This window comes from Lonchura striata, chromosome 11 (assembly GCF_050655825.1).
Source record: "Lonchura striata isolate lonStrDom1 chromosome 11, ASM5065582v1, whole genome shotgun sequence".
Classification (NCBI taxonomy): Eukaryota; Metazoa; Chordata; class Aves; order Passeriformes; family Estrildidae; genus Lonchura; species Lonchura striata.
Window position 1 is genome coordinate 18683860 of NC_140713.1, and position 27266 is coordinate 18711125.

Below are 27266 nucleotides of genomic sequence, written 5' to 3' on the forward strand. Positions count from 1 at the left end.
AGGGAAGGCACAGCCCTGGCATGGAACAACTGTCTAGGTACAGTCACAACACCAACTGCAGGACAGGAATAGGACCAGGGAACAGCGTGCTCAACACATTACAGCATCTCCCTGGCAGAACTTCAAGGGCTGGACATCTGCCCAGAACATGTCAAGGGTAAAAAAAAAAAAAAAAGACCCTAAAACCCACTTACCCAGGGATATGAAGAAGCCCTAGCTAGAATCATCCCCAACTCTTCTTGCTTGCAACAGCTTCTATTTCTTCTACAAGATGGCAAAATGACTGAATGCAGTAGGCGGCCAAACCTTGCACTATAGGACCAATGCTTGTATAGAGGATAAAACCACTTTACCCCACGGATCACAAACTTCTCTAAGAAGGGGCTGGATGAGCTCAGGTCCACAACCTTTGCAGCATCCCACTGAATCCTGTACAAAGCCATAGAGCAGGCACTGCTGCTCACAGCCTCCCCCTCACCCCAGGTCCCAGCAGATGAAGTAGAGTTAGTTTGGCCCCTGCAGACACAGCAGATGATGCTAATCAGAGAGTGCAGGACTCTTGGCAGGCCTGGCTGCAGCTTTAGCTCAGAAGCTAGGCTATGTTTTTTAATAAAGTACTTGCAACTGCAAAAGAGACAAAACTCAGTCCAAATCCTCACAGCAAGACTTATGTGTGGCAAGAATCCAAAGGAGAGGGGAAAAAAACTAATCACAACATCTCTCTCATATTAAGAGAGAGCATGAAGAACAGGACACAGTGACCCAAAAATGAGTGTGACTCAAGAGTCTGGGAGATTGAGCACAATGTGGGTGCTAAGCAGTATTGCCTGATCCACCATGGAGACAACAAGCAGACCAGCATTGTACAACTCAATTTTTCACAATATTGATCTGGCACAGTGATTTTTAGACCAGATCAGCAAGTCCTACCATTAAAAACCACTGCATGTTAACTATCCTTCAAAAACACATCAAAACACAGTCTACACCATTATATGAAGTGGCACTACTGACTCGTAAAGAAAAAAACAAAACCAGAAGGCTCTGGACAGCTGCAACACAGGCAATACGTTTTCAACAGGAAAGGTCTGTTCCACAAGCCCCAGAAATCTGTAAAGAGTCCATTTCACTATTACTTAGCATACACCTCACCACAGAATACAGTAATCAAGATAAAAATCATACTTCCTTGAATGGATAAAGATGGCAAGTCCTCCTAACTTACAAGCTTGATGGTCCCATCTTCTGTCAGAGTCAGAATATGATCTGGGTTTCCCTGTACCAGAGAGATCAGGAGGTACTACAAGCCATTTACAGCCCTGTGAAGACCACAACCACAGAACAGGCTGTTTCTGAATACAAAGGAAAAGCTCTCCAGCATGATCAGGTCACCACTGCACTATTATATCCATTATATTCCCTGGCACACCACAGGGGAGGGGGCAGGACAGGGGTACACAATAATGCAGGACAAGGATCGGGAAAAAGACTCAGATGAGGAGCATTTCCATTTATCTATTTAGTGGAAGGGGTAAGGAACAACAATCAAAAGTTTATTAAGACACTTCCAGCAAAGTCTTGCAAGGTAATGGGCAAGAGTAATTTTACAGAGACATCAAGGCAGGATAGTTTAGTAACTCAGCCAAAAGAAATGTTAGAGATCACTGCAGAATGCAGGGGATTCATGTCCAGTCATTATTAAAAACAATCCCTAAAATGGTATTTAATGAGCTAAGAAAACCCCACTTATTTAAACACAAGACCTTATGGACAGCGAAACCTTCCAGAAGAAGCACACCTCATGATGTTAAGAGGTTGCAACAAGGACTTCCAGATTCTAAACTGAGGTTTCTTAAATACTTTCCATATTAATCAAGGTAAAGCAATAGGGTTTTCTGAAGAGGATCATATTTATCCATCAGTGGAAACAGCTGGCACCCAGCAGTTTGAGTTGTAGTGAAACTATCTTTGTGTTGATGCTACCTTTTATCCAAGACTCTGATAATAAGTACAGCCACATTAAAGAATTTGTTTTAATCTGAAAAACAAGCAGTTCTATGATTGCAACTTGTGTTGACAGCTAAACTGCTGTCTCTAAAGTGCCAGTCAACTCTTAGCTATCACTAGGATACCTGGATTTTCCTTAATCTGTGCTACAGCTGGAGATGCAACCCGTGGCACTGGTGAAGGCCAAACCCCAAACCCCACTGGGCAATGCCATCTCTGCTCTGCTTTGGAAACTCTGCTTTCACATGGCACACAACCAACACAACCTGCTGGATGACAGAGAGAGCCATGCAAAGGCAGGAGCCCCAGCATACCCATATCACACATCTCTGGGAACGTGCTGCCTGAGGACAGAGCACAGAATCTCTACAGAGGCCAGCCCAGCTCTGAAAGAGATACAGCACAGAAATCAGGGCATGGAAAATTGCAGGACAGCACTAAGAATCACTTACCTACACTGATGCCTGAGCACTTAATGGCCAGTGGAAACACTTTCTTTGGTTATTTTCCAAGGCCAGGATTACTGTCTTGAAATACTGATTGATGGTTTTGTTCAACTTCAATGGCAAAACACTCTCCCAACTACTTCTGGGTGAGGCACACCTCTGAGAGCTCAGCTGGAGCCTCAGACTGCTTCTCCAGTCAAACCTGAAGTCTGGGTGCCCAAAGCCAGTCTAACTGAACAGACCAAAAAGAAAAAAAAAAAAAAAAAAAAAAAAGAAAAAAAGAAGGACAGAAACCACTTTCCTAAAAACCCAACCAAATGGGCAATAGTTTTTCTGGCTGCAGGCAGGACAATCATTACAATCAATATGAGCAAGCACATGAAGTCAGTCAGACGGAAAGGGGAAAAGGCAGGAACTTTTACTTTATAAAGTCCTAGTTTTCATATGCATAGCCATAAATAAAACATGATATTAAGTTTAACCTTAATTCTGAAGGTAATTCATCCCAATTCTGTAGTTCAGGAGCTGGTTTTGTTACTCTCCAACTCTGAACACACCTGACAGCATCAGGTCTGACCTCATCCGGGGACCTGATGACTCTGGTGTCACCCCTCAGCACGTACCACGAAGGAAATAACACATCTGTCAACCCCCCCGTGCCACACCAGCTCAGCCACTATCAGCCCTGAGCACAAGGCTCATGCTCCAAAACACATCCACCCAACCAAGCTGTGCTCAGCTCTGGGCATGATAAGCTCTGCAGGGGCAACACCCCAAACGTGCAGAGCATGGCAGTATGTGAGGAGGGAGCTTTTGTCTGAAAGCCCCGTCAATGAGTCCTGAAAAAACAAAGAATGGGAAAGAAAGAACTTCCAGTTCTTCTAAGGGACGAAGATGGAATGTGAATGAATGCACAGCACACACAACGAATCTGTTCCAATATTCAAGCTGGAATTTTCATACAAGTTCAGGTGAACTCAGCAGATAAACTGAAAAAATGATTGAAAAAAGAGAAAAACATTGAATGAGAAGACAACTGAGCTGAAGCTGATGGGCAGTGGACAAGTCAACCACGAATGACAAACATTCCCAAAGACACAAATAATTATTTTTTTTAAATGAAGATCATATAATTTTGAGAATTCAAAAATTTCAAATTTTAAAAATTATGTGGTTTTAAATTTTAATTTTAAAAGGTGCTCAGCTGATCTGCAGAGAGTAGAAGCAGGAAGAGAAAAGATCAGAGTGAGTTAAGCAATCCCAGAGGAACTCAGATTCTACAACATATGATGCAGCAGGGCAGTAATTAAAATATACATAGAATACATGTACACACATAATTTAGAGTGAAGATGAAAAAAGAAACAATATAATGTGTTGTGTATGCCCTGGATAAACAAAAATTAAGTGCTCCTCAGATTACTTTCCTATGATGGCATTTTACATACACTGAACACAGGATTGATTCCATATGGGGAAAAAAATCTTAACATTAAAAATATGTGAAAGCTTAAGTTCAAAGGAAACCTTTTGTTTTATTACGAGAAGCCCAAATTTCTTATTAATTTCTTTAGTATGACCTTAACTTTGACTTGAATTAAAAAGAAATATATAAAAGCTATTTTAAAAATAGCAGATGATGCCCTACAGTAAGAGCAGATTCAAGAAAGAAACAACCAGCTTTAACCAGTCTCAGGACACTTCCTCCCTTATGAGCTTTTCAATTTTTCTGGTTTTTTTTTGAAATCAGGCTGGGTAGGCTTTATTGCTTAGCTGTGTTTTGGACTGAACTCTTATTAGTGGCTGGAGTGCACTGACTGTGATTCTGGAGTGCACCTTGCAATTTGGTTTAGAAGAAAAAGGGATAGGATAACCAAAGATGAAAATAAAAGTACAGGCAGTGGTGACAACCAGGAGGTTCACTTACATAAATAAACCCCTGGTCCAAAAGTAAAAGACTTGTGTAGGTAAATCCAAAAGGCTCTGACTTACAAAGGCCAGAAATCTTGAATCTGCTGTAACATGTATCTTTTCTTGGCAGTGTATATTTTTTATCCACCACTGCTCTATGTACTACAATCATCTTCACCCACTCAAGTGAGCTCTCGTGTGTTGAGGAATTTTTCTAAAAATCCATTCTGCACAAATGGATTCAATAATTGATGAGCTGACCATCACACTGACCCACTTTGCTCTTTTTTCTTCCACTGTGCAGTACTAAAACCTGCCATTTCTAAACATACTGATCACCTCTTAGGAGGTACAAATTATGCTTTCAGGTAAAAACATAGTTAAGTCAGCAAAAAGGATACCCAAATGAAGTTTCAGGAGAAGTTCTCAGCCTAAATAAAAATTCAGGGAGACAAGCCAGCCAAGTCAGCTTCAGCCCACTATGCCTGGAAAGATTCCCCTCTGTAAAAATATCTCCATTTTCAGTATAACTGTTAACTGGGGGGAAATTTAATTGAGGCTTTCAACATCTATCATTTTTATCAAAAACAACCTCTGACCACTGTTAACCACATGATTCAGGAGAATAAGGTTTCCCAAAGGAGCTGTTTCAACCTGCATTACCTGTGTGATGAACCAGGCAAGTGGACAGATCCAAGTTAATAACAACCCCAGAACCAAGCAGTGCCCCCCACCCATCATTATTAACCCAATTACGTGACCCATTTCACATGCAGCCCCACAAACTGGTTTGATAGGATAAATTAGAGGGTACCAGAGGCATAAGCAATTTTGTGGACAGGAACTGGCACAGCCAGCTGAAGGACTCACTGCATGTGTAACCAACACCTGTCCAAGGCTTTGCTATGACACCCTGTGGAAATCCCACATGCCTTTTTGGACAACTGTTTTAAGTATAGTTCTGAAAGAGTTCTGCAGCAGGACAAACACCATAAGGTACTACAAGACAGAGCTTCATCAACTGCATAAATAAATAAATTTAATAGAAATGACTTCTAAAGACAGAAAATCAAGCAGTGTGTCCAAGCTGCTGATGTAGCCAAGAGGCTCTGAAAGCAGACTGATTCACTGCTTGTTTGCCACATACTGTTCATGCATTTAACCCCATACTTCAGGGCTTTTGCTGATTGCTCTAGAAGACAAAAGCCTTCTTTCCCCAGGTAATCATGTAGCTTCTACCCCTCCCATTTCTGCTGAAGCCATAAGAATTGTGAAAGCTTGGCAAGGATTTTCCTTTGCCCTTGTCTGCAAGATGGGATGAGAGCCACTTCCTGAACTTGCTCTGAATTTTAATGTTTTGTTTTACTATAAAAAGTAAGATACTGGTGCTTGCGATACATGCCGTGATTAAACGTCTAGAAAAGTTGTCATAAATCAAGAAAATCTGACAAACAGGGAAGGGTCAAGAGCCAGGGGTGTATGATTTGGAGAGAAGACCATAAAGCAGTGATAGAGGTTTTCATGTATAGAGCTACAAAAAGGAAAGAAATTAATTATTTTCCACCTCCACGTGATCCAAGAAGAGACTATAAGAAATTCAGCTTTGTCATCAGGAAAAGTTTCCAACACAAGGACAGTGTTGGAAGAAGTTGCCAGAAAAATAATGAAAGACTGGTTTAGACACACACCTGTCAGGCAGGACTAATGCATAACTGAATTCGCTTCAGATCAGATGATTTGGTGAGGTCTCAGCTTCTATAATTACTACATTTAGCACTGGGACTGAGTCCTTTAGCACAGGTCCTTCGGTTGTCAGTGGAGTCAAAGAAAGTGACAAGCCAAAGCATAAACTGAGAACTTCCTTAAACACATTTGAAGTAGAAAGATTCCATAGCATTCACAGAAAACAAAATAAACAAAACAAAAAATAAACAAACAAAAAAACTCCAACAAAAAATCAAACCAACAAACAAAGAACCAACAACAAAAAAACCCCAAACCAAACCAAACCTAGCTAGAAGGAAAATCTGGAAGACTTTAGCAGAACTTCCTACTTGTAGCAGATTAACTTAAGAGTTACATAAGGCTGCCAGATCCTTGCGGAATTGAGGTTTGAAAATCAAAATACAGAGTCTCTGCAGAAACCCATCCCCAGCTCTGATGAGGAATAATATCTTACCAAGAGAATTTTACTTGTGCAGGACCAAGAGTTGGACTCTATGATCTTTGTGAATTCTTTCCAACGTGGGACATTCTATGATTTTATGATACAACACCTACCCAGCCTCCCTTCTCTGGTTGCTCCCAGAGGGGGAGCACACTAGCATGAAAAACCCCTGGAAACATCTCTAAGGAAGAAACAAGCAACTTCTTCCTCTCAAAGAAAGAAAGAGGAGGACAGAGTCCTCAACAGTCTCGCTTCCCCTGCTTGCATCTCCTCTGACAACAAGTAAGATAAGCTGAGAAGAAATAAAGTCCTACCTACAAATGTCAACAGAAACCTATCAGCAAGAAAATTCAAAGGACAGGATCTCTAAACAAAGCTAAAATGGAAAGCCCAGTCCACACGCTGGTCCTATGGAGGATGAAGGATGGTCTTCACAGAGAAGGAGAGCAGGGGCAATTCTTCACTCCCAGGGCTCATTGCTATTTTGTCTTTATGTCTAGATAAATGCATGGCTCACAAGGACCTTCTGCTGAACAAAAGACTCAGGACACCTGGACAAAAATTTCCAGTTTTTCTGACCTGGCTCACAGCACTACAGACCCAGAAGCCAAATCCCTACAGGGAGCAAGTTTCTGTACACCAAATTCTCCTGATTTATCTGGCTGCACACTAATTTAAGTCTATAAAACACTCTTGAGTTGAAACCTTGTTCTTTTAACAGAGAATCTGGAGCAGGCAGATAGTGAATAAGCCAAGCAGTATCTTTTTGTTTAAAAAGCAAGCTGAAAGAATTACCAACGTTTCTGAAAACCAAAGAGTGGCGAGTGAAAGCTGGCACTCCCTTCAGCATGCACAAAGCTGCATAGCAGGGCAGGTCATTTATTAACCAGAGGGTGTTTAAAGTCTCTAAAAGTGATTGGTCAGCTCCTATCTATGCTGTTTAAGAAACTGAAGTAGGGTATGCCTAAGGGTGTGGTTTCACAACATTGTAGGCTGAACTAAGAATTTACCTTAGAGATTCATCCCACCTTCCCTCTCTGCCCGGCTCTATGTTCCTGCTGGGTCACCCTCAAAGAGCTCAAACAAATGAAATGTTATTTCTCAACAGCATGAAGACTTGAACTAATGCAGAACATCACATGCAAGGGAAACTCATTCCCAGTGTGAATCTCATCCACATTAAGGACAGGACACTTATCATCACCTCATTTTATGAAGGTTTGGTGAAACCTGTAGCAAACCACCTTTTCAGCAGGGCTCAGAAAAACTTACTGGACTGAGGCCTAAATAATAAAATAAAAAAGGATGCTGATCTGTTACATGCAGGATGCACAAGTAAGAGCATTGCTCCATGAGTCCTGAAGGAACCAGCCCATCACAACCCCAACACAGCAGAGGCAGCAGGTTCCTGCCTGGTCTGGCCAAGGTGACAACTGCCAGAGCCAAAGGCTTGCACCAGGGAAGAAGAGTGGCTGTGCAGATGGGGTGGAGAGGAGGGAAGGGTCAGATTTCTCCTTTGATGACATGGATTTAATCAGTTCAGCTGCAACATGTAATTTCATCCTCAAATACCAAAATGCTGAGCACACGTGAAAAAAAAAAAGAATGTGGGGAAAGAAGTGAGCAGACATTTCACTAAAAGCCACTGCTTTAAAGCAGAATGCTTATTAGTAAATGTTCTAAATGTCTTTAAATTTTTTATTTAAAAATCAAGATATGTCAGGGTCACAAAAGTTGGTAGTTAATAGTGATCCCACAATTATTCCAGACCTGCTGACTGAATTTCAAAGCACAGCACAAAGAAACCCTGAGCAAAACATGGACAGGGAACTCTCCAATTAAAAGCAATCTCTATTCTCAATGCAAACAGGGTTAGTCAAGGGAACTCAGTTCATGTGGCTCCAATCACACTTGTAACCTTCAGAGAAAGCTCAGCACTACCCCCACCAGCACCCAGCTGGGTTTAAGCCAAAATAAATTTGGCAATAAAGCATAAATGCCCTGACTTGGAATTGGATATAGCCAAAGTGTTTGTGCTTGTGGAGGGAAAAGGAGCTTGAGACAGAACCCAGCAGCAAGAGTGTTCTCTGAATTAGGACTCCCAGGGCGCCACTAAGGATTCCCAAGAAAGGGACCAACCTTGGCTCCTGTACCAGGCTCTGGGTTCCCAAGCACCACTTGTAGTGGTTACACACTTCCCTGGCAGCACACTGAGTGAAAATCGATCTGTTAAAACAGAAGTGACTTAGAAAGGGTCTAAGGAGACAAACCTGGCAGGGTTTCAGGTCACAAAAAGTTAAAATTACACTTTGACATGAAGCCAAGTCAAGACTCCAAAGTCTGTCACTTCTTTGTGAGCACTCACTCTGTGCTGTGAAGGACCTGATAATAGTTAAGCCTGGAAACGTTTCTCACTTCACTTACTTGAACAATATATATATATATATAAAAAAATACATTAAAAAAAATCACACTCATTCTCCAAAAGCCAGGAAGATAATTACTGAGCTGTAATACAGAGCCATGCAGTTAATCTTACACAGATGATGGGAGAGCAACCTAACTATGACCACAGAATGACTCTTGGCAGCATGAACTGCATGTGATCAAACAAACAACAGGTTCATAGGATCAAATTAGTGCTTATTTAGCAATGAATTGTACAATCTCAAGTCTCAAGTTCACTTTATGCTTTATTCCACTGAGAGAAAAGAATTCCATGTTTGTCACATGCACTCTAGAAACAACAGTGGTATATAGGCACTTTGACTCAAACTGGCCACAAATGCTGCCCATGTAACTCCTGGGCTTTAAAGCCATTTATCAGAAGTGGTCTGGGTAGTTTTTAGTCACCAGAGGAGGGGGGAAAGAAGAAAGAAGAAAGAAGAAATTACACTGGCTGTTCAATTTCAGGACAGCACACCTGAGACATTCAGTACACACCATCTCAGGTTAGCACTGAACCCTGGATGTACCTGAGCTATAACCCCAGGGGAATCCTAAATAAAGCATAATCCAACCAACCACCTGCAAGGCCAAGCCTACAAGGACATTCCCCCCATCTCTCCATCACACATGCCATAGAGCCATTTCTTGTACAGAACAGGCTCCATCAATAGCCAAACAACCCCTTTTCCAAGTACTTCAGCCCTGGAAGGAGCTGATGGAAGCAGATTCCTGCTTTGCCTTGTACAGGGCACACAACCCACTTGGATCAGGACTGGGGGGAGAGAAAGTACAGAGAGTGGACTGACTGGTGCAGTTGTCATAACAATTACTAACAAATACAGATCGAAGATGCAAATTCTTTGAAGCACAGGTGTCACTCAAACCATTCTCCCCAGGACAGATCTTTCTTTTGTTAGGACATTCACAAAACATTCTCCTTTCCAGATACCAAGATCCATAAGGGCTGAGCACAGATTTCATCTTTAAAACAACTTCACCAGAAGTAACATCCAAGGCCAAGAATGCCCCCACACTGACCAGCTGTCATTCATTTTGGCATCTGAAGAACATTTACTTTCTACCAAATACAAACTTCCAATTTCAAGCCCAGTTGAAAAAATTTCTGGCATAGAAGTCACTACATCAATATATATCTAGAAATTATTCTTTTACTCAATAAATTGGGTAATATCAAAGAAGGATGACCAATTATTTATTTCTAAAAAGAAGCCACTTGACCAATTTAGCAGCAAACATAAAAACACACATTTCAAACAGAAGAAACAACAATATTAACTGGAAATATCAGTCTATCACATTTTTGTAGTCTTTCAGTGGGAAGAAGGAAAGAATAGAGACAATATAATAGGCCAATTATCCTGTAATTTTCAGATTCTTTCATGTAAATTTGTCAAGTGGAATATACAGATTAGATGCAAAATTATTTTCCTACTTACTTTTCAGACACAAAGAAGAGTTTGCCTGTCTGAAGCTCATCATCTTGCCCATTACCTGTTAGTTTAGTTTTAATTTCTATTATCTGCTAAAATCATCATGGCTGCATTGACAACACCAGAAACTCAATTTAAGATAACACTCAATAGGTTGAAGCTTCCAGATAAAAGACAATTATAGTAATGAAATTTTATTAATGGAAACACACATTCACTAATACATACATAAAAAGAAAAATATTTATTTCAAATGAACATTTAACATAGATGTAAGTCAAAACAAACCTTAACAGTGACTTACCAGGAAGCCTGTTCATATTGACTCCTTGAGCAGAAAGTCCTATTCCCATGTACCTTCAAAAAAACCAAACAAAATATCAGTCAAGCAAAAGAATGGTCACGGCACAAGATTCCCTGCAGCAGAAATATAGCACTAAAATAAACCAAACCCACATACAAATTATTTAAGAATGACAAAGTTACTAAAGCTTTTTCATTACTCATGTTTTTTATTGAATCCAAGATAAAACATCTCCTTTAGGGACTGACAGCTTTCCAATGTACAGCTACTCTTTAGCACTTCATTGGTAGGAAAAGGACTAGACAACAATCAGTAGTTTAATTCCCAATTTGGTATTTCTGAGGTATTTTTACTCATATATCAGAAAAAAACTATTTATATAGGTGATTAACAAGACAGTAAAAAACACCTAAGTGCAGATATAGTACATGAGGACAGATGTCTGTCTAGCCTGATGTACTGTCTCCAAAAATAGCTGACAGTGGATGCAGAGGACAGAGCACACAGTTATACTTTCCAAGAACACTCTTTCATTGTACAGCATATATTTTACACAATCTCACTTTCTGAACCTTTGTAAGCTCTTTGAAAAGGAAACATCCTACAGCTCCCCCATTCAATTCCTTCCCAACCCATTTCTTATTCATACTTGCACTTTTAAAATTGCAAGGGAGAGGAAAAGCATTTCCCCGACAACTTTCTCAAGGACTTTGGAGTCCTGATTCACACTCCCCTCCCCAAAGGTCTCTTTCAAGGCTGTTAATCAGAGCCTGCTCAGCTGTTCTCATGGAAGCTCATCCCTACCTCAGTGCTCCTGCTACTTCCAGTTCTGTAACTTCTTTGAGAAGCAGGGGATAACCAGAGCCACCAGCATCACACAACACAAGCCCAAGATGATTACTACAGATAACAGCATAACAATGTTCTCTGTTTTGGTTTCTATTTCTCACCCTACAGATCCCTATTATTCCATTTATGTTTTGACTGCAGATGAGAATTGAATTCACTTTTCTGTGGAAGTGGGACACAGCTTGACCCTGCACACTAAGTGGCAGCTCAGAGGTAATTTTTTGTATAAAGTTTGGATTGTTTATTCCACCCTCACAGAAATAATTTTGCACCTATCCAGTAAGACAGTAAGGCAAAGCCAGACTTCACAAAGTCTCCTCTTCCTTACTGCAATGCTTATGCACATTCCCATTTTGTGTCTTCTTTTTCTGTTAATTTGCATGGTCTGTAATTTTTTAATATCCTCTCGTAGCACAGCTCAGGTTTTTTTTTTTTCCTCAACACACTCCCAATATTTTTAGGTTACTGAGCTTTGAAATTAACTGTTGGGCTCTTGTTCCTGTAAAGGTAAGAATCAAGCAGGCTACAGGCAGTGTCCTGCCATTCTTTGACTCCTTCAGTTTTCCTCTTGTGGCTTCCTTGGCCACCTGCTCCATAAAACATTAACCAGGTATGGAAATACTATTTCAGAATTTCACCCCAAAGTTATATTTCTTCAATATATGTGCTTAAGTCCCCTGCAGAAACTGTCCTGTCCTTGACTTCCCCATCTCAGTCACTGTTAGATGAAAATGGCAATACCTGATTATTTTTTGTTTACAGTGAAATTTTAATCCTTACACATCTACAAATGTGTCACAACTTCTTAAATAGCACTAAATAGTATTGTTTTGGTGGAAAAATGCCTTTAAGATTGTTGAGTCCAACTATTCACCAAAACTGCCAAGCTCACCACTGAACCAAAGTGTCACAGCTACTCATCTTTTAAATCCCTGCAGGGATAGTGATTCCACCACTTCCCTGGGTAGCCTAATCCAGTGCTTGACAAACCTCTCCATGAAGAAATATTTCCTGATATCCAACCTAAATCTCCCTGGTGCAACCTCTGGCTATGTCCTCTTGTCCCATCCATCACTTGTTACCTGGGAGAAGAGACCAGCTTTGCAAACATGGCCAACTCTCTTGTACACTCCATATTGCCTCATATCCCTATGTCTAATTTTGTCAGCTGTTTTGATCAGTTGTTTGATCCTCCCATAAAATGTCTTCTTAAACAGTCTCTGTACCATCTCAAAGTATTCACCTTTCTGATTCTATTAGCTATTCTTAAACAAGCTTCTTTGATTTATAAGGTTTGTTTTCTAGCTTTTTTTTGTTGTTGGGTGGTGAGGTTTTTGGATGACTACTAAAGTGGCAGGGTCTGGGGGCCTTTTATAGCACTTCTCAAAGGATACCAAAGATGAGTAATTATGGTCAGTGCTGCAGAGCAACTTCTAAACACACTTTTGCTGTAAACATCTTCTGCACTGCTCAAGGCACAAGTCAGAAGTTACATCCTCATGAGCTCCCTGACTCACAAGAGCCTCTCCACAGCAGGGATTTATGGAATCCAAAAATTCATCCTCACAGTGTCATCTGACATACATGCATCTGTAATAAACTGAATGTGGGGATATTTTTACAGCCTTCCAGGCACAATATGGAAGACTTTCTCCTGTATCTGCAAGGACTACTTCAGCTCTTCCTTGCCACCTTCTTAGTGCACTGGCAGACAAGAGAGTTCTTATTCAATTTCTGTATTTGTACTGAGTCTGAAGTCTTCTGCTGCTACAGAGATTTCCTTACTACATGGTGGGTTTTGCTCTGTGTTGCTTTCCAACTATGTGTGCAAGCAGCCAGGATCCCAGTCCACAGCTACAACTGCCCTCAGCTCTGTGAGAGCACTGACAACCTCAGTGCCACCTCTGCCAACTGCTCAGGCCTGAGGGGAGCTGTGATGCAAAGTACCCAATTGCTTCAACTCGGTGTAAAAGCAGCATCTAAGCCTGAAGCAGTAACATCAGAGAGCTCATCCTGACACTGGCAGGTCTGAGACACTTAGCAAAGACCATTCTGCTCCTCTGGCAGAACTATCCCCACTAACTTCATCAGCTCCCATCACCAAGCTCCGGACCTCCTGAACTTGTTGGCTGTGACAAACTTTGTTCAAAGAACAGGATGTGCCTTTTGGCATAGGGAATGTTTCTTGTGTCCCGATCTATTTGGCTCAGCTGAAGGTAAAGCACTGTAGAACTGTGGCCACTTTGTCATGTGGTGGTGTCAGATTCCTTCCTTTCAGTATCACGCAGCACAACTCTGCTGGCACGGGGCCAGGGGCCAACTCCATCCCTCATTATTGCCTGAGGGTGCTTGTCTGCTCCTCTGCCTCTACATCTGCTGCTGTTGACACGAAGAGCCCTGAAGTGAACAGAGAGGACACCTCTGCACACAGCCTTGGCACAGCTCCACCACAATCCCAGCTGCAGCACTTCCAGGGGTGCCCTTTGTCCCCATCCCTTGCTGGGTCTCTGCACTGTACTGCACCAGTGGCAACACCAAGGAAAACATTGGAAATTAGAGGAAATAACCTAATTGTTAAACTCAGATAAAATAGGTCATCACCCACTTCAGCTTATCCTGCTTAACTGCATTATTTTCTATGCAGATTCATTCCCCCTCTTTTGTGTGCAGCAGCAAATCTGGTGCACATAATCAAAGACAAAACTTATACAATAGTATCTTTCCACTTTCAGACAACATAGCTTTAAATTGAGAAGCTTGTATTTTTATAAAAAGCAAGCACTACAACTCCGCAAATTCTAAATTTAAGATTACACTTTAATCTAGATACACAACATCATGAAAATATGTTCCTAAAAAAAAAAAAGGAACATGACCACGAACCTTCCTGGTTCACAGTTTTTTGCTCTTCAACTTCTGCTCCCATTTAAAGCTCAAGACAAACTTTAAAAATAAGACCATAATGGCTGTAGAGCTGTAGACAGAATTTGCAGACAACCTAAAATAAAAACAGACTCCCTCACCATGCTGAGTTTCAACCCACAGCTTATATCCAGAACTTCAAATTGTCACAGACTTGACTTCTGGGTTTTGTTTTAGAGATTGCTACTTTGCTTTTCCCATCTACAATCAATTTATATGCCAGAAGTAATGGATGAAATGAGCTTTAAGATCAATAAAGCCTCAGTGGGGAAAAAAAAATCACTCTATTCTCTTAAAAATTGGGAAGAAAAAAATTTGAATCTTAAACTCCACCATCCCCAAAAGCACCAGATGCTTTCTGAACTTCTTGGTGCAAAACAGCTTTTCACTTCCTCGATTCCAAATGCTCCAAATCAGTTTTGTGTATGCAACAAATGCAATACTAGTTAAACACTATTTGTGAGCATCATCAAGAGCAAACTACTGCCTCCTTTTTTTTTATTTAATAATGAATTAATTATTATATTCAATATCATTCAACATAAATCTCTATGGCCTGCCTGTTATCACCCCTGGTTTGAGACCATAATGATGTGGGCAGACTCCCTGTGGAGTATCCCTTAACTGGAGCTCCTTTTTGAGAGATCCAAAGAGCCTGTTAAAAAAAAATAATAAAAAAAAAATGGATGCACAGGAATGTCAGCACCCAATGTCAAACTGGAAAAAAAAATGGGGACAATAATACATTTCTATCCATTATCCATCATAGGTAATCTGCAAAGCTAAGCAAAAGCGACCTCCTAAAACCATCTTCTCAGCAGGGAACACTGAATACTTGGACCTGTCCCCCACACCTCATCAGGAGCTTCAAAAATGCTGCATCAGTAGACCAATTTCAAATAGAGCAGACTGGCAAAAATAAACCAGACACATGCTGGTGATTCAGTCAGAACAGTCTTGTTTCCACTCACCAGCAGCCTTGGCAGTTACCATAGCACCAAATTTTTCCAGACTCCTACTCGACCTCAGCCCTGCCCAGCACTGGTTGCTTTAGAAAATGTGACTGAATCAGCCACACTCACCACCAGCCACAACACCAGCTCTGTTTTATCCACTCCCTGCCTCTCCTTGGCCTCAGCAGAAGAATGAAGAACCTTGGTAAAAAGCTCTCCTGTCAAAAGATGCTGGCTCCACATGCAACCAGCAGTATTCCCAGGATTTTTTCCTCTAGGTCTTACAGCACCATGACTGTGCTAAGATTAAGCTCAAAGACACAAAGCTTTTTGGTCCCTTCCCAGCTCCCAAGTCCTTCAGCAGTGAACATCAATGTGTAGCTGCTCCAGCACAGTGACATCCAAACACAACAGCATTCACTTCTGGCTCCTAGGACAACTTGGGTGGTGGACTCTGCAGTGCAGATGTTTTCAAAGCTACATTTTAAATCTGTATATTAAAAAAAAAATGTAATTTGGTTTTTGTCAATAAAGGACTTTCCCTTGGAAAATATATGGAAAACCAAAATGATGACTGCACTTCTGAATTAAAATTTAACTCTTAAAGATATAAAAGATCTCAAATGCAGTGACTCAGGAAGAATTATATATTGTCACTGGGCATAAATCATCTGAAAAACAATGAGAAAAGTTATTTCACAGAGTGACAACATCTGACTGACCTAAACTGGAACAAAGAGATCTCTTAATGAGGCTGCTCTAAGCATTACAGAGGCACAGAAGTAGGGGAGACACTGATGGCTGTGTTTAGTTTGTCCCAGAAGGGGAATCCACCCATATGAGAAGCAATTCTTTGAGTCAAAAGATGTTTCTCCAGAACAAACATGATACTCAGAGAACCTGCCAAAAAGTCAACGTAAGAAAAGTTTTTTGTGTAGTCTAAAGCTACTTTGTATGAGCAAACCCACAAAAATCCTTGTGAACCCAGCAGAAAACCTTCAGAACAGACCTGCCCTTTGACAGCAAGTGGCTAATGCTGAAATTCCAGGATTTGCATCTATTTGGCTTTTCCAGTGCAAGACTGAAAACTCACTGAGCACAACAGAGGAGAACACAGCAACAGAACTCATGCAGACCTGTACTACATTCTTGAGTTTCAGGAATCCCAGGAGCAAAGACCATCTCCATGGAAAGCACCCAGCACTTGGGAAGCACTGCTGTGTGCAAAATAAAGGCAGGGCAGAAGGAGGGAAAAAGCAATTAGCCCATGGTCCTTACTGCACAAGCAGTATACTTTAAACAAAAGCAGGCATTTCTTTCCTTAAAAAGCTGCAAGACTTTCTCCAATGAACTTGGACTGAGTACTCATCTTTAACACTAGCTGACAATTAGCAAGGCAGATTTATTAAGGCTCTACCAGGAGAAGAAAGACAGTATAAATAATAAATATAGGTTTCCCCTGTATTTATTGTTTAACCTCTTGAAAGGCACCAAGTCAGGGTGGGGAAACAATCCCTGCCACTCTTCTTTCAAGTGGCTGTGAGGCTCACCCAGATGGCAGACAAAAAAATTCAACCCATCTGAAAGCTGGGGAAACAAAGGGGAAAAAATACATTGGTTTAGCATTGGCTGGGTAACAGCCACCAGCCCAGAACTCTTCTTTCCTGAGCCAGTCCCACCCTGGCACAGTGGAGGAGGCTGAAACAAGACTGCCAGGGATGCCACCAGGCACCAAGGTCCAAAGATGAAAGAGTTAGGACCAGAGAGGTTGAATAATTTGTTTTGAAGGCCATGACTTCCAGTAAAGCAGTTGTTCCCAGCCCAGTAGTGATCCAACACTAACACAACACTGGGTAGAAATTCCTGGGATTGGCATTTTATTACGTGGCTCAGCCAAAGCCAAGCAATCCTGCTTAGCCATGAGTTAAACAAAGGATGTCCCAGTCTTCCCCAGGTTTGTGACTCAAAGGCTTCCTGTATCCTGCAGATTTTTCTAATAACCACACCTATGTGGTTGGAATCCTGTCCTCCCAGCTATCGTGCACCCCATGCTCTCAACACAGTTAAATCTAAAATAAACAAACTAAATGATCAAGTTAGAGGTGAATAATACACCACACTGGTGGCATTTCAGAGACTTTCACAGCCTCTTGTTGCAAAGCTCTGAACTATCATTCTTGTCTGAGGTGGGTCCTGACTTCATGCCAGGTTTAAAGAGTGGTTAGAAATGATAACCCTTATCAACTCACCACTTGAAACCACATTGTGGCAGTTCTGGTGGGGGAAGGGGAACATTGTTTTAAGGCAGTGAAAAAACAGGGTACATCTGTTCAGAAAAATTACCTATGGCATGTTAAATACTGGATTCCAAAAGTCTCCAATTCCTCAGTCTAACAACAAATATTTTGGAATTACTTCACAATGGAATATAATCTCGAGAGTGCAAGTGGTTCTGGTTTTATTTGTGCATATTGTGCTGTTCTGTGATGGTGCTTCACAAATAGCACTGATGGGCTCCAGGAAGAATCCCAATTCCCCAAGAAGATGTCAGTAAAGACAAATTATGCAAGGCTGAAAAGAAGGGGATAAAGGGAAGAAAATAAAAATTTTAGAAGCTCATTAAAAACAACTACAAGTATACTGAAGCAAGAAGGAGTCCATTGTAGATCAGCCCTTAGAAAGGCAGAGAATCCTTAAAAGCTGAAGACCGTGGAAGGGAAGGTGAGTGAGGAGGACAAAAACTGAGAGGCAGCAGTCTGGTAACATAACTCATCTTCTCAGGGTGGTTATGAGTAATTAGTGATAAAATGACAGAGGAAGAATGAAAAGCTATTTTTGACAGACCAAGGTATCATATTCCCAGCTCCCTTCTAATTTTAGGATTACGTTCAACTGGTATCTGCCAGCTGTAAGAAGGCCCAAACTGTCCCTTGTCTGTGCTACCTTCAGGAAATGAAGACTGATGATGTAGACTAACAATGTTTGTAGGAACACTGAAAGATGGAAAATACAAAGACTTGATCTGAGCACCATTTAAGAAAGAAAAAGGCACAATATAGGCACCAGGAGGGTAAAATCACCATTAAAATCTGTCAAGAATAACCAGTTTCTCCATCTGCTACCCCAAGCATCACCACATTCAACAGAACCCAAACCCTGTGGTCAAATGCAGCTGAAGCAAAGGTGTCCCACAAATTTATTATTTTTTTCACTCTTGGCAGCTGACTTGTTCTCCAAGTCAGCTGATACCCAACAAAGTTCACACACAAACCATCTCAGTGGCAAATGGTGCCTGAAGTCTGGGAACAGCACAAAGCATTACTGATACTCATTCTCTGATTATTATTCGGGTTACACCCAGCTGAATAAGTAGGATTTTTGTTCAGGTTGTCCTGCTGATTAACAAACCTCACTTCCAAATGCACTGCTCATAGTCACTGAAAATATATTAGGGAAGTTAAACAGGTTTCCATGATTGAAAGGACTTAAGATTGTTTGACTGCCAGTCTGAGTAACAGAATATTTTTGCTGCTATGAGCAAAGCCTAGAAAACAGTAAAAAACAATGCTAAGAATTACCACAAATGTCTAACAGAAAGGCATCCAAAACAGGACAAGTCATTTAAAGACTTTCATTATGGTGACTAATCTTGCATTTCAATCCATCATAACAGCCAGATTAAAAATGCACCCTGAGCCCCTGTTTTTCCTCTGAAAAACAGGAGGAACAATATAAATGCCATACCCAAATCAGAAGAAAATATTCCACAACCAGCTGGTTGTCTCTTAGGGGATATTCTCACATCCTTATAGGCTGATTTCATCTGGTTTAGGCTTGGATGGTAACAATTCCTATGAAAAGAAGGTTTCTTTCCTCCTAATAATAATTAGTAACAGAAGGAAGTAGCTGCAATATTTATGTAAGACCTGGAAGGGGGATTAATTATGTGGAAAACATCTCAGAGAAGAAGTAACACCTGAAGTTTTAAGAGATGTACTGGTGAAATAAGAACACTTTCTCTTTAAACAGCAGCAGAGAGTCAGAGCTGGGGCGAGCGCTGGGAAAGCACCACACACTGAACTCACAGATCTTCACACACTGACATCTCCACAACAAGGGACAAAGGCTTCATGTGGACCAGGGCATCAATACAAAGAACTTGTAAACAAGCAGGCAGATTGTGATGTGGAAACAGAGATCCAGTCTTATATCACAGGTACAATGTAAATCCCATTGCTAGAAAAGCAGTATAAAAAATGAATCTGGCCACAGAGTCGATATAACACAACTAATACAATTCAGCTTCAGTGGAGAGCTGAAGAAAGTCAAAGTTTCACACTGGATGATAAATTCTTCAGCAGTTCATCATTTCAAGGCTTCTCAAGTGAAAGAAAAAGGTTTTCCTACATAAAAGTTTTCCAGCTTACAAAATTTATTATTAAATAGAATTCCTCAGATCTGCAAGCTTAGAATATGTAAATAATTAGTTCCCATTATCGTGTGATTTAACTGCAAACGTATTCTGAAGAACTGAGCACAGTAATGTTTTATGTGCATTCTGAAGATGTTGAGTTTGTCTTTGTCACATTCTTACCTTTTCTATAACAGATACTCAAAAACAGCAGAGGGAGGGAGGACAAAAAAACAACCAATCTAAAACAACCTCTTCTCAAAATTTTTCTTCTTTACTGTGCAAAACTTCATAAGAAACAGAACAAAAAACCCCAACAACAACAAAAATAATTATCACAGTCTGAAATCTAGGAAATCTCAGATCTCAGACATACCTCAATCACAAGTGGAAAAGTCACATATCACCATCACTGCTTCCATTTCATTGCCTTATTTCACAAATAATTTTTATGATAAATTGATACTCAACTATTACAATGGATGACCCATAATACTGTTATAAAACACTCAGTTTAAATTTCCACTTCATTGATAAAACAGGAATTATAAAAGCTATCAACTGCAAATGAGATATTCCAACCTCATGACTCCTTTAAACTGAAAAGCTGCTCTCAATATTACTCCCTTTCAGAAGAGTGTAGCAGAACAATGACTAAGAAATAACAACTTGTATGAGGTGTCATCAAGTGACACAAAACCTCTGCAGAAAATGAGTCTCTACACCTGAGAGCACCAAGGCGCAGCTGGTGGCTGAGCAAGAAGGACTTGCTTGGGCAATCTGCAAATGGGAACAAGGCAGGAACTGTTTATGGAATCTACTTGGGGGCTTTATTTATGTGTTGGGTTGTTGAAATGAGTGTCTGCAGAACAGCATAAATTCAAACAAGCAGACCTACCTGCAATCAGAACAACCCCCTCTCTGTGCTGGTTTTGGATTCTTGGAAACCAGAATGGAAAAATTAAAAGGAGGGAGGAAATCAATTATTTACAGGCTTACCAGTAACAAATCAGGGCTCACACAAGAAATCCTCAGCTCCTATAGAATATCTCTTACCCTTCCCTACAGCCACATCCAGACAGGCACTCCAAGGTGTCTGAGCATAAGCAGCCAGTGCTGTCAGAGCTCTCCATGGACAGGCCTCTGTCAGCATCTGGAAGCCATTAGAGAACACGAGCAAAAGGCTTTTCACACAGCCATCACACTCACCATATGCTGAGGAGAAATGGAAAGTTGGCAAGGAGAAACATAAGCAAGGAAAAGGGGCAGATGATTTGTTACTAATGTACAGACTGCAACCAACCAACACATCTGACCTTTATTTTTCTTTTTCAGTCAGAGAGAAACTAAGCTATTTTTAAGTCTGGCTTATGGTGCACTTGTGTATGAAAGCTAAAGGAAGATTTAAAATAAACTATGGTATGGACTAAGCTGATTAGCTCTTTAGCCATTCTCCTCAAAGAACTCTTTTCTCCCTGTCCCAGAAAACTGTTCTCAAACCTAAGCTAGCGCTCATCAGCATCTCTGGACAACAGGCTGCACAGCTCAAAGCAACTGTGGAATGGTGCTGGAAGAAGGTTACCAGCATTTCCTGTAACTTATGTTTTTCCAGCTTTGCTCTCCTGCCTTTCTGGGTCTCTACCTGATGCAGAAATCACTGTTTCAAGTACTGATCCAACAAAAAGACTGTGAGCACAACTGAGCTCAGGACACAGTCACTGATGCTGGCACACAAAAACACATCATGGCACAAAGAAAAGCCATCCTGAGATGCTTCCTGGGATGGCTCAAAATCCTCATGAAACCACTGGGCTGCCCTGGCACCTCCTTTGCCCACAGAGCACACTTGCTGTGCTTGCACAGTCACTATGGGCAGGCAGTGGCTCTGTCCCCACCAGAGAGGTCAGGATGCCAGCACAACAAAGTACCCATGAGTAAGCAGCTGTCCAAGACCAAACCATTCCTAGAAAAGACAGCAAAGGCAATCCACAAGCTGCTGGGCTGTCTGTTCCAGGAGCAGCTCAGAAATGGAGAGGTGGCAGCAGGACAGGTGACTTCTGCCAGAATTCAGAAGCCATGCATCATCAGGGTTGGCCTCTGGAATGTCCTCCCAGTCACACTCCATCACAAGCCAGCACGTGCCTGGGGGAGGTAAAACCAGTCAAGAAACCAAACTGGTGGTCAGGAACACACACTGTCACCCACAGACAGCTCACATTGCCCCAGCATAAAGAGGACAAGGATGACTTGTCCTTCTGAGTCACAGCAGCCTCTAAGTTGTGGGTTAGCTGCCCTACCCTGATGAGTCTCTCCCTGTTCCTGTTTACCAAGCAAGAGACCATGGAGTGGGGAAACAGAGGCTGTGAGATGTGCTGACAAATCACCACCAAACAGAACCACGTATTGGAGGGAGAGAGGACAAGAGTTCAGGGCTTCAAATACTGCTAAGGTTGAATTGTTACAAACAGCACCAGGATAAAAGCCTGAGTTATTTGTGGCAGCTCAGGAACAGAGGAGTCACAGGCATTTCTGCCAATCTGCTCATCTGAGGAATGCTGGAAGCAAGCCATCCACAGATTCATGGAGAGGTTTGGACAGGAAGGGACCTTGGGACATTCTTTTCTCATCCTTCTGCACAAAGCATAAGTAACTCTGAAACTTCTGTCAGTCTGAGGGCTCTCCCAGGCAAATCTGATGAGGGAGATGCCAGTGCCTCTCCAGGCATCCTGTTCGGGTGCACAGCCATCTTCACAAAGGAAAATTCTCTCCTATGCCCAGCTGGCATTTCCCTTGCCACAACTTGTGACCCACTGCCTCTTGTCCTTTTGTTCCAGTTGACAACACTCAGGAGACAAGCACACAATGGCTCAGGAATTAACTACCAGCAAGTCTTAAAACAAAACAGTTCAACAACACTTTGAATGGAACTGAGGGTTGCTGCAATCCTACTGTCTGCCAGCTCAGGCCATCACTTTATTGAATCACCTTCAATTAATAAAAGGAACCCTGAAAAGTAGGCCTCAATTTAAAGAAAGAAAGAAAGAAAGAAAAAAAAAAAAAAGGAGTAATTTCTGACAGTGACATCAACAGATGAAATCATCATCCATTATTTTCTGGCCAGCTTCCCACTAGTTACCTCCCTGAACCAGCTCACCATAGGACAGGGTAGCAGTGTGTCTGCATGAGGGAAAAGGTAGAAATATACAGCAAATGCAAGGGCAGGATCCCACAGCCCTGACATGTATCATCCCAAAGGGCTGTGGAACCACTCCCTGTGTGCTCAGTACAGACAAGGAGGTGACAGGAGGGCTGGGACTAGACAGTGCAAACTAAGTTCTCCTCTGCTCTCCGAAGATAAGAACAATCTCCCCCCTCAAGAAGTATCAACAGATCAACAGACTGACTGATCTGATTTGTTCCATGTTACCTAGAAACCTTGTCAAGACAATTTTTCAGTGGTATCCTGGCAGCCTCCCCTCTTCCAGAAAAAAACCACAACAAAACTGCACAAAAAACAAACCCAGTAAATAAACATGACCTCTTATCAATTAAGATTAAATCCATCAGGATAAAAAAGTAGCTACCATTAAACTAATGGTAAGTTTTGAATCAAACTTGTCCTTCTCAAAGGACTGTGGTTTCATCCCATGAGCAGTGGAAAATTCAAAGCTATGAAAACTTGATCAGTCTTAAAAGTTTCTTACACGCATCAAATGGACTTTTTGGATGCTGTACTTGCTTTGAAAGAGGAAGTTTTTCTAGCAGCTGTGGTAGGGCAAAGCAACCTTTGTCTGTGCTACTGCAGCCCCTCCCTGCCTCTTCCCCTGTGCTGGCTCTGGGGTGAGCACAGGAGTTGTCAGCCTGGAAAACAGGGGGAAGCAAGGATGTGTGTTTTGCCTGCTAGGATATGATGTGGTGGGAGAAAACAGGAGAGAACCAGAACATACTGGTTTTAAATCCCTTCAGTCCAATGAAAAACAGGGGAGAAGTTAAAAAGGTGGTCCTGACACCTGAGTCATCTCCATAGCTCAGGCTTCCCTCCCACAGTGACATCAGCAATCCAAAATGGCACTGCCTAATGCCAATTCTAGAAGCCTCTTTTTAGAGCACATCACACACAGGCAACTTCCCTTGGCAGGCTGCAAAAAGGCATCGTGTGAGCTTTGGGATTCTTCTCCATGAAGAGCCCCTGGGAGCTTCTATCCCATTTCTTAGTTGAAACCTTAGTTTCTGTTGTTTATTAACAAGTGTCAGTATAACCAGAGTGCACTGCCCTAAACTAACAATGCTGAGCACAGAAAGACAACAGCTCTGAGCAAAATCAGACTCAACACTTCCTGAAATCCACTTCACCAAAGCCTTTCTTAAGTCTTGTTTCAAAACCAAATCAGTCACATTTTAAACCTCAGTGTGAAACACCATCACAAAATCCAGAAAGAGATATGCAGGGAGTAACTTCACATTCTTTCCTCTTTACCTCATACAGAAGTCATATAACCAGCTCTAAGGTAGAGGCTGAAACAGCCATTCTGAACATGAGCTCAGGATTGCTCTTCCTCTCCCCTTGCTAAAGAGTTCTTCTTATGGACAGGATTTGCCACTGACACTGCCTGAGAACTTCATTCCCTCAATCCCTTCTTTAGATGTCTGCACCTGCAATCCTTTGAACTGAAGTCACCATGACGGAATCAAGACTGGGGAGCCTCCCCAGAAGAGATCTCTGCCACGGTTCACTAGTACAACACACTGAGCCTCCAGCAGGAACAATTCAAACCATTAAAGGTGAGAGACACAAAAACACCTTCTCAAGTGACAGCCAGGCAGCAGCTACAATGGCAATTCACAACCACAAATCCCCAGCACCACCCTGTGCAAGATAAAAGCTGGATCTGTCTCCACGAGCACAAGAAAAACAAGGCAGAGGAATGGCTGGAACATCAGAGAGGCTCTCAAAGCCACTGCCTGACTTCAGATCAGAGCTATCAGCAGCTCCTGTTCAGCTTGCTGTGTTAACACACATGGTTCTGTCTCTTTGGAATTAATTTTTCCTGGAAAGTCACTGTAATTACAGAATACAATAAAACCAACAAATCATTAATACAGAAAACTCTGATCTTGAGAGACAAGCAGAAAATTCCATTATCTCCCTTTAAAATTGATCTAGACTGCAGTAAAGATTAAGTGCTGTTCAGTGACCTTTTGTAATGTGATTTCTTTGGAAAACTGTCTCGAAGCTCACTGCAAATTATTTCGTTTTAGCAGTTGCATAAACTAATCAAGAGCAGTGATTCAAAACAGACAAAGCAGTTAATAGCCAGGTCAGTGAAATGAAGGAATAAGGATGGTCTTTTCCTGCATTTATAAGGAATTCAGCCCAGCATCCACCTTTGCAGATAACCCAGTAATTATCAAGGGCCTAAATGCAGCACAAACCGAGATCCTTCCATGCCTCTTTACAAGTAGGCCACTTCTCACTTCAACAATGACAGCAAAAAAATTCAACTGTAACAAGTTGTCACTTTCATTTGGTTTTTAGTAGGAACATCTGCTGCCTTCCCAGAACCCTTAAACTGGTCAGAGTTCAAATGTCACACTTGAACAACTGGATTAATTAATTACATCCAATCCCTCCTCCTGTGTGGCTTTCCTTCCAGATAATTATTCCTGCCATATTCATCCTTTAACAATAAACAATGCCAGGGCCATCCACACAGAGCAGACTGACACCTGCATAATGAGTAAAAATTAAACCCACGTTAACAAGAGAACTCCAGACTTTGTTAAAAATGCCCCTTTACTGCCTTCCCCAGTGCTCCAGCACTCCTCACCACATCACACCACTGCAGCAGCCCAAAATTAAGCTCAAGGCTCCTCCCTTCTGCTTAACTACATTTCTGAGGCATCACAATTCCAGAAATCAGAGTGCCCAGACCTTGCCAGCAAGAAGAAACCTATTTTAATTCATGTTGCACCAGAGACCTCCCAGTTTAGTGAATTTTTTACAAGTGCCCATCTCCAAGAGCTCAGGACACAGCTGTGCCAGTGCCTCTGCTTCCAGGGCATTCCACCTCATTTCCATCCTTCACCAGGAGGGCAAAACCTGCCCAAGCTGAGTCTGCCTGCTGCAGCCACAGGACCAAGAACCCTTCTGGAAAGGAGGCCAGAGTCCAGCAGAGCTGCCAGACACACATCCCCAGGCACTGAGCTGCAATGAGGCACTTACCCATCTCTACCTTTACTGACGATCTTCACTTCAAAGTAATAAATGCCACAGGCTGCAGGGATGGGGTGAGTGGCCCTGACCGAGGCAGCATCTTTGTGATTTTTACCGTGACCTAAGAAAGAACAGAAATGTAAGTACTGAGGGGATCTGGCCTCTCACATATCCTGATCTAAAACCTCACAGTGTGAAGCCAGCAGGGACCTGTTTCTACACGGAGCCAGCCATTTGCAGCACACCTTCCAGAGAACCAGCGGACACAACTCTGCACTGCCACCAATAACAATTCCTACAGCACCAGCATTTCAGTTTTCTCTTTGTTTTCACTACGAAGTTTTTGAGAAAGACTCTCAGTACCACCTCTCCCCCTTCCTTCAGACATAATGTGAAGACCAACGTACACAGACAGAAGACAAAAATGATTACACAAGAAGGGAATGACATCAGTGTTTACTAGCCAGGCAGGAAAAGGAATAATGACTTCTCCGCTGGGTGGGTAGGGAGAACAGCTCCAACCGCGAGCAAGGAAAACATCGCACTCCAAGTCTGTGAGCAGCTCTTTGGTGGAAACCCGAGCAGCCAAAGCCCCGGTTAGGCAGCGTGTCGGAGCCAGCGGAGCCCTCGGCTGGCTTTTAAGCAGGATGACAAAGTAAACAGACGCTCTGCCCGCAGCGGGCCCGGGCGAGCGGCACAGCACAGCGTTATGCAAGGCCACACACTCCGCCGGGGAGAGCCCCCGGCCCCCCGGCGCCTCCGCCCCGAGCCCGGCCGGGGCCCCGGCCCGAGCAGCGCCCGGAGCCCGGCGCCGCCCGCCCCCGGCCCGCCGGACCCGCTGCCGGCTCAGCCCGCGCCCGGCGGGCCCCGCGAGCGGCCGGGCCGAGGCCACGCCGGGGCCGTCCCGCTCCGGGCCGAGGCCGAGCCCGGCGCCGCCGCCCCAGCCCGGCACCTTTGTAGTGGACGCGCAGGTTGCCTTGCGAGAGGCCGATGTAGTTGTACTTGTCCTTGGGGCTCCAGGAGCGCGGCAGCGGCGTCTCGTCCTGGTTGACGGCGGGGTAGAGGCGGCGGAGGCGCCGGCTCAGCTCCTGCTCCTCGGGTGGCCCCGGCGGCGCCGCGTCCCCGCCGTGCGGGCTCCCCGCGCCCGCCTCCGCCATCTTGGCCCCGCTTTGTGTCAGCGGGC

At 42.6% G+C, this 27266-nt stretch overlaps 1 protein-coding gene across 3 annotated transcripts in view; it reads right to left on the reverse strand.

Annotated features, from left to right (window-relative positions):
* RANBP10 (RAN binding protein 10) overlaps positions 1 to 27266 on the reverse strand; it is a 66067-nt gene extending 38801 nt beyond the window's left edge. For 2 of the 3 annotated variants that reach the window (XM_085589799.1, XM_021541172.3), the window contains exons 1-3: positions 27036 to 27266; positions 26093 to 26204; positions 10735 to 10787 (exon numbers count right to left, since the gene is read on the reverse strand). In XM_085589799.1, coding sequence (XP_085445925.1) covers positions 10735 to 10787; positions 26093 to 26204; positions 27036 to 27240 — 370 coding nt within the window. In that variant the 5' untranslated portion in view covers positions 27241 to 27266. Of the gene's footprint in view, positions 1 to 10734; positions 10788 to 26092; positions 26205 to 26490; positions 26834 to 27035 lie in introns of those variants that run through there. The other variant, XM_085589800.1, reaches the window with a different exon arrangement.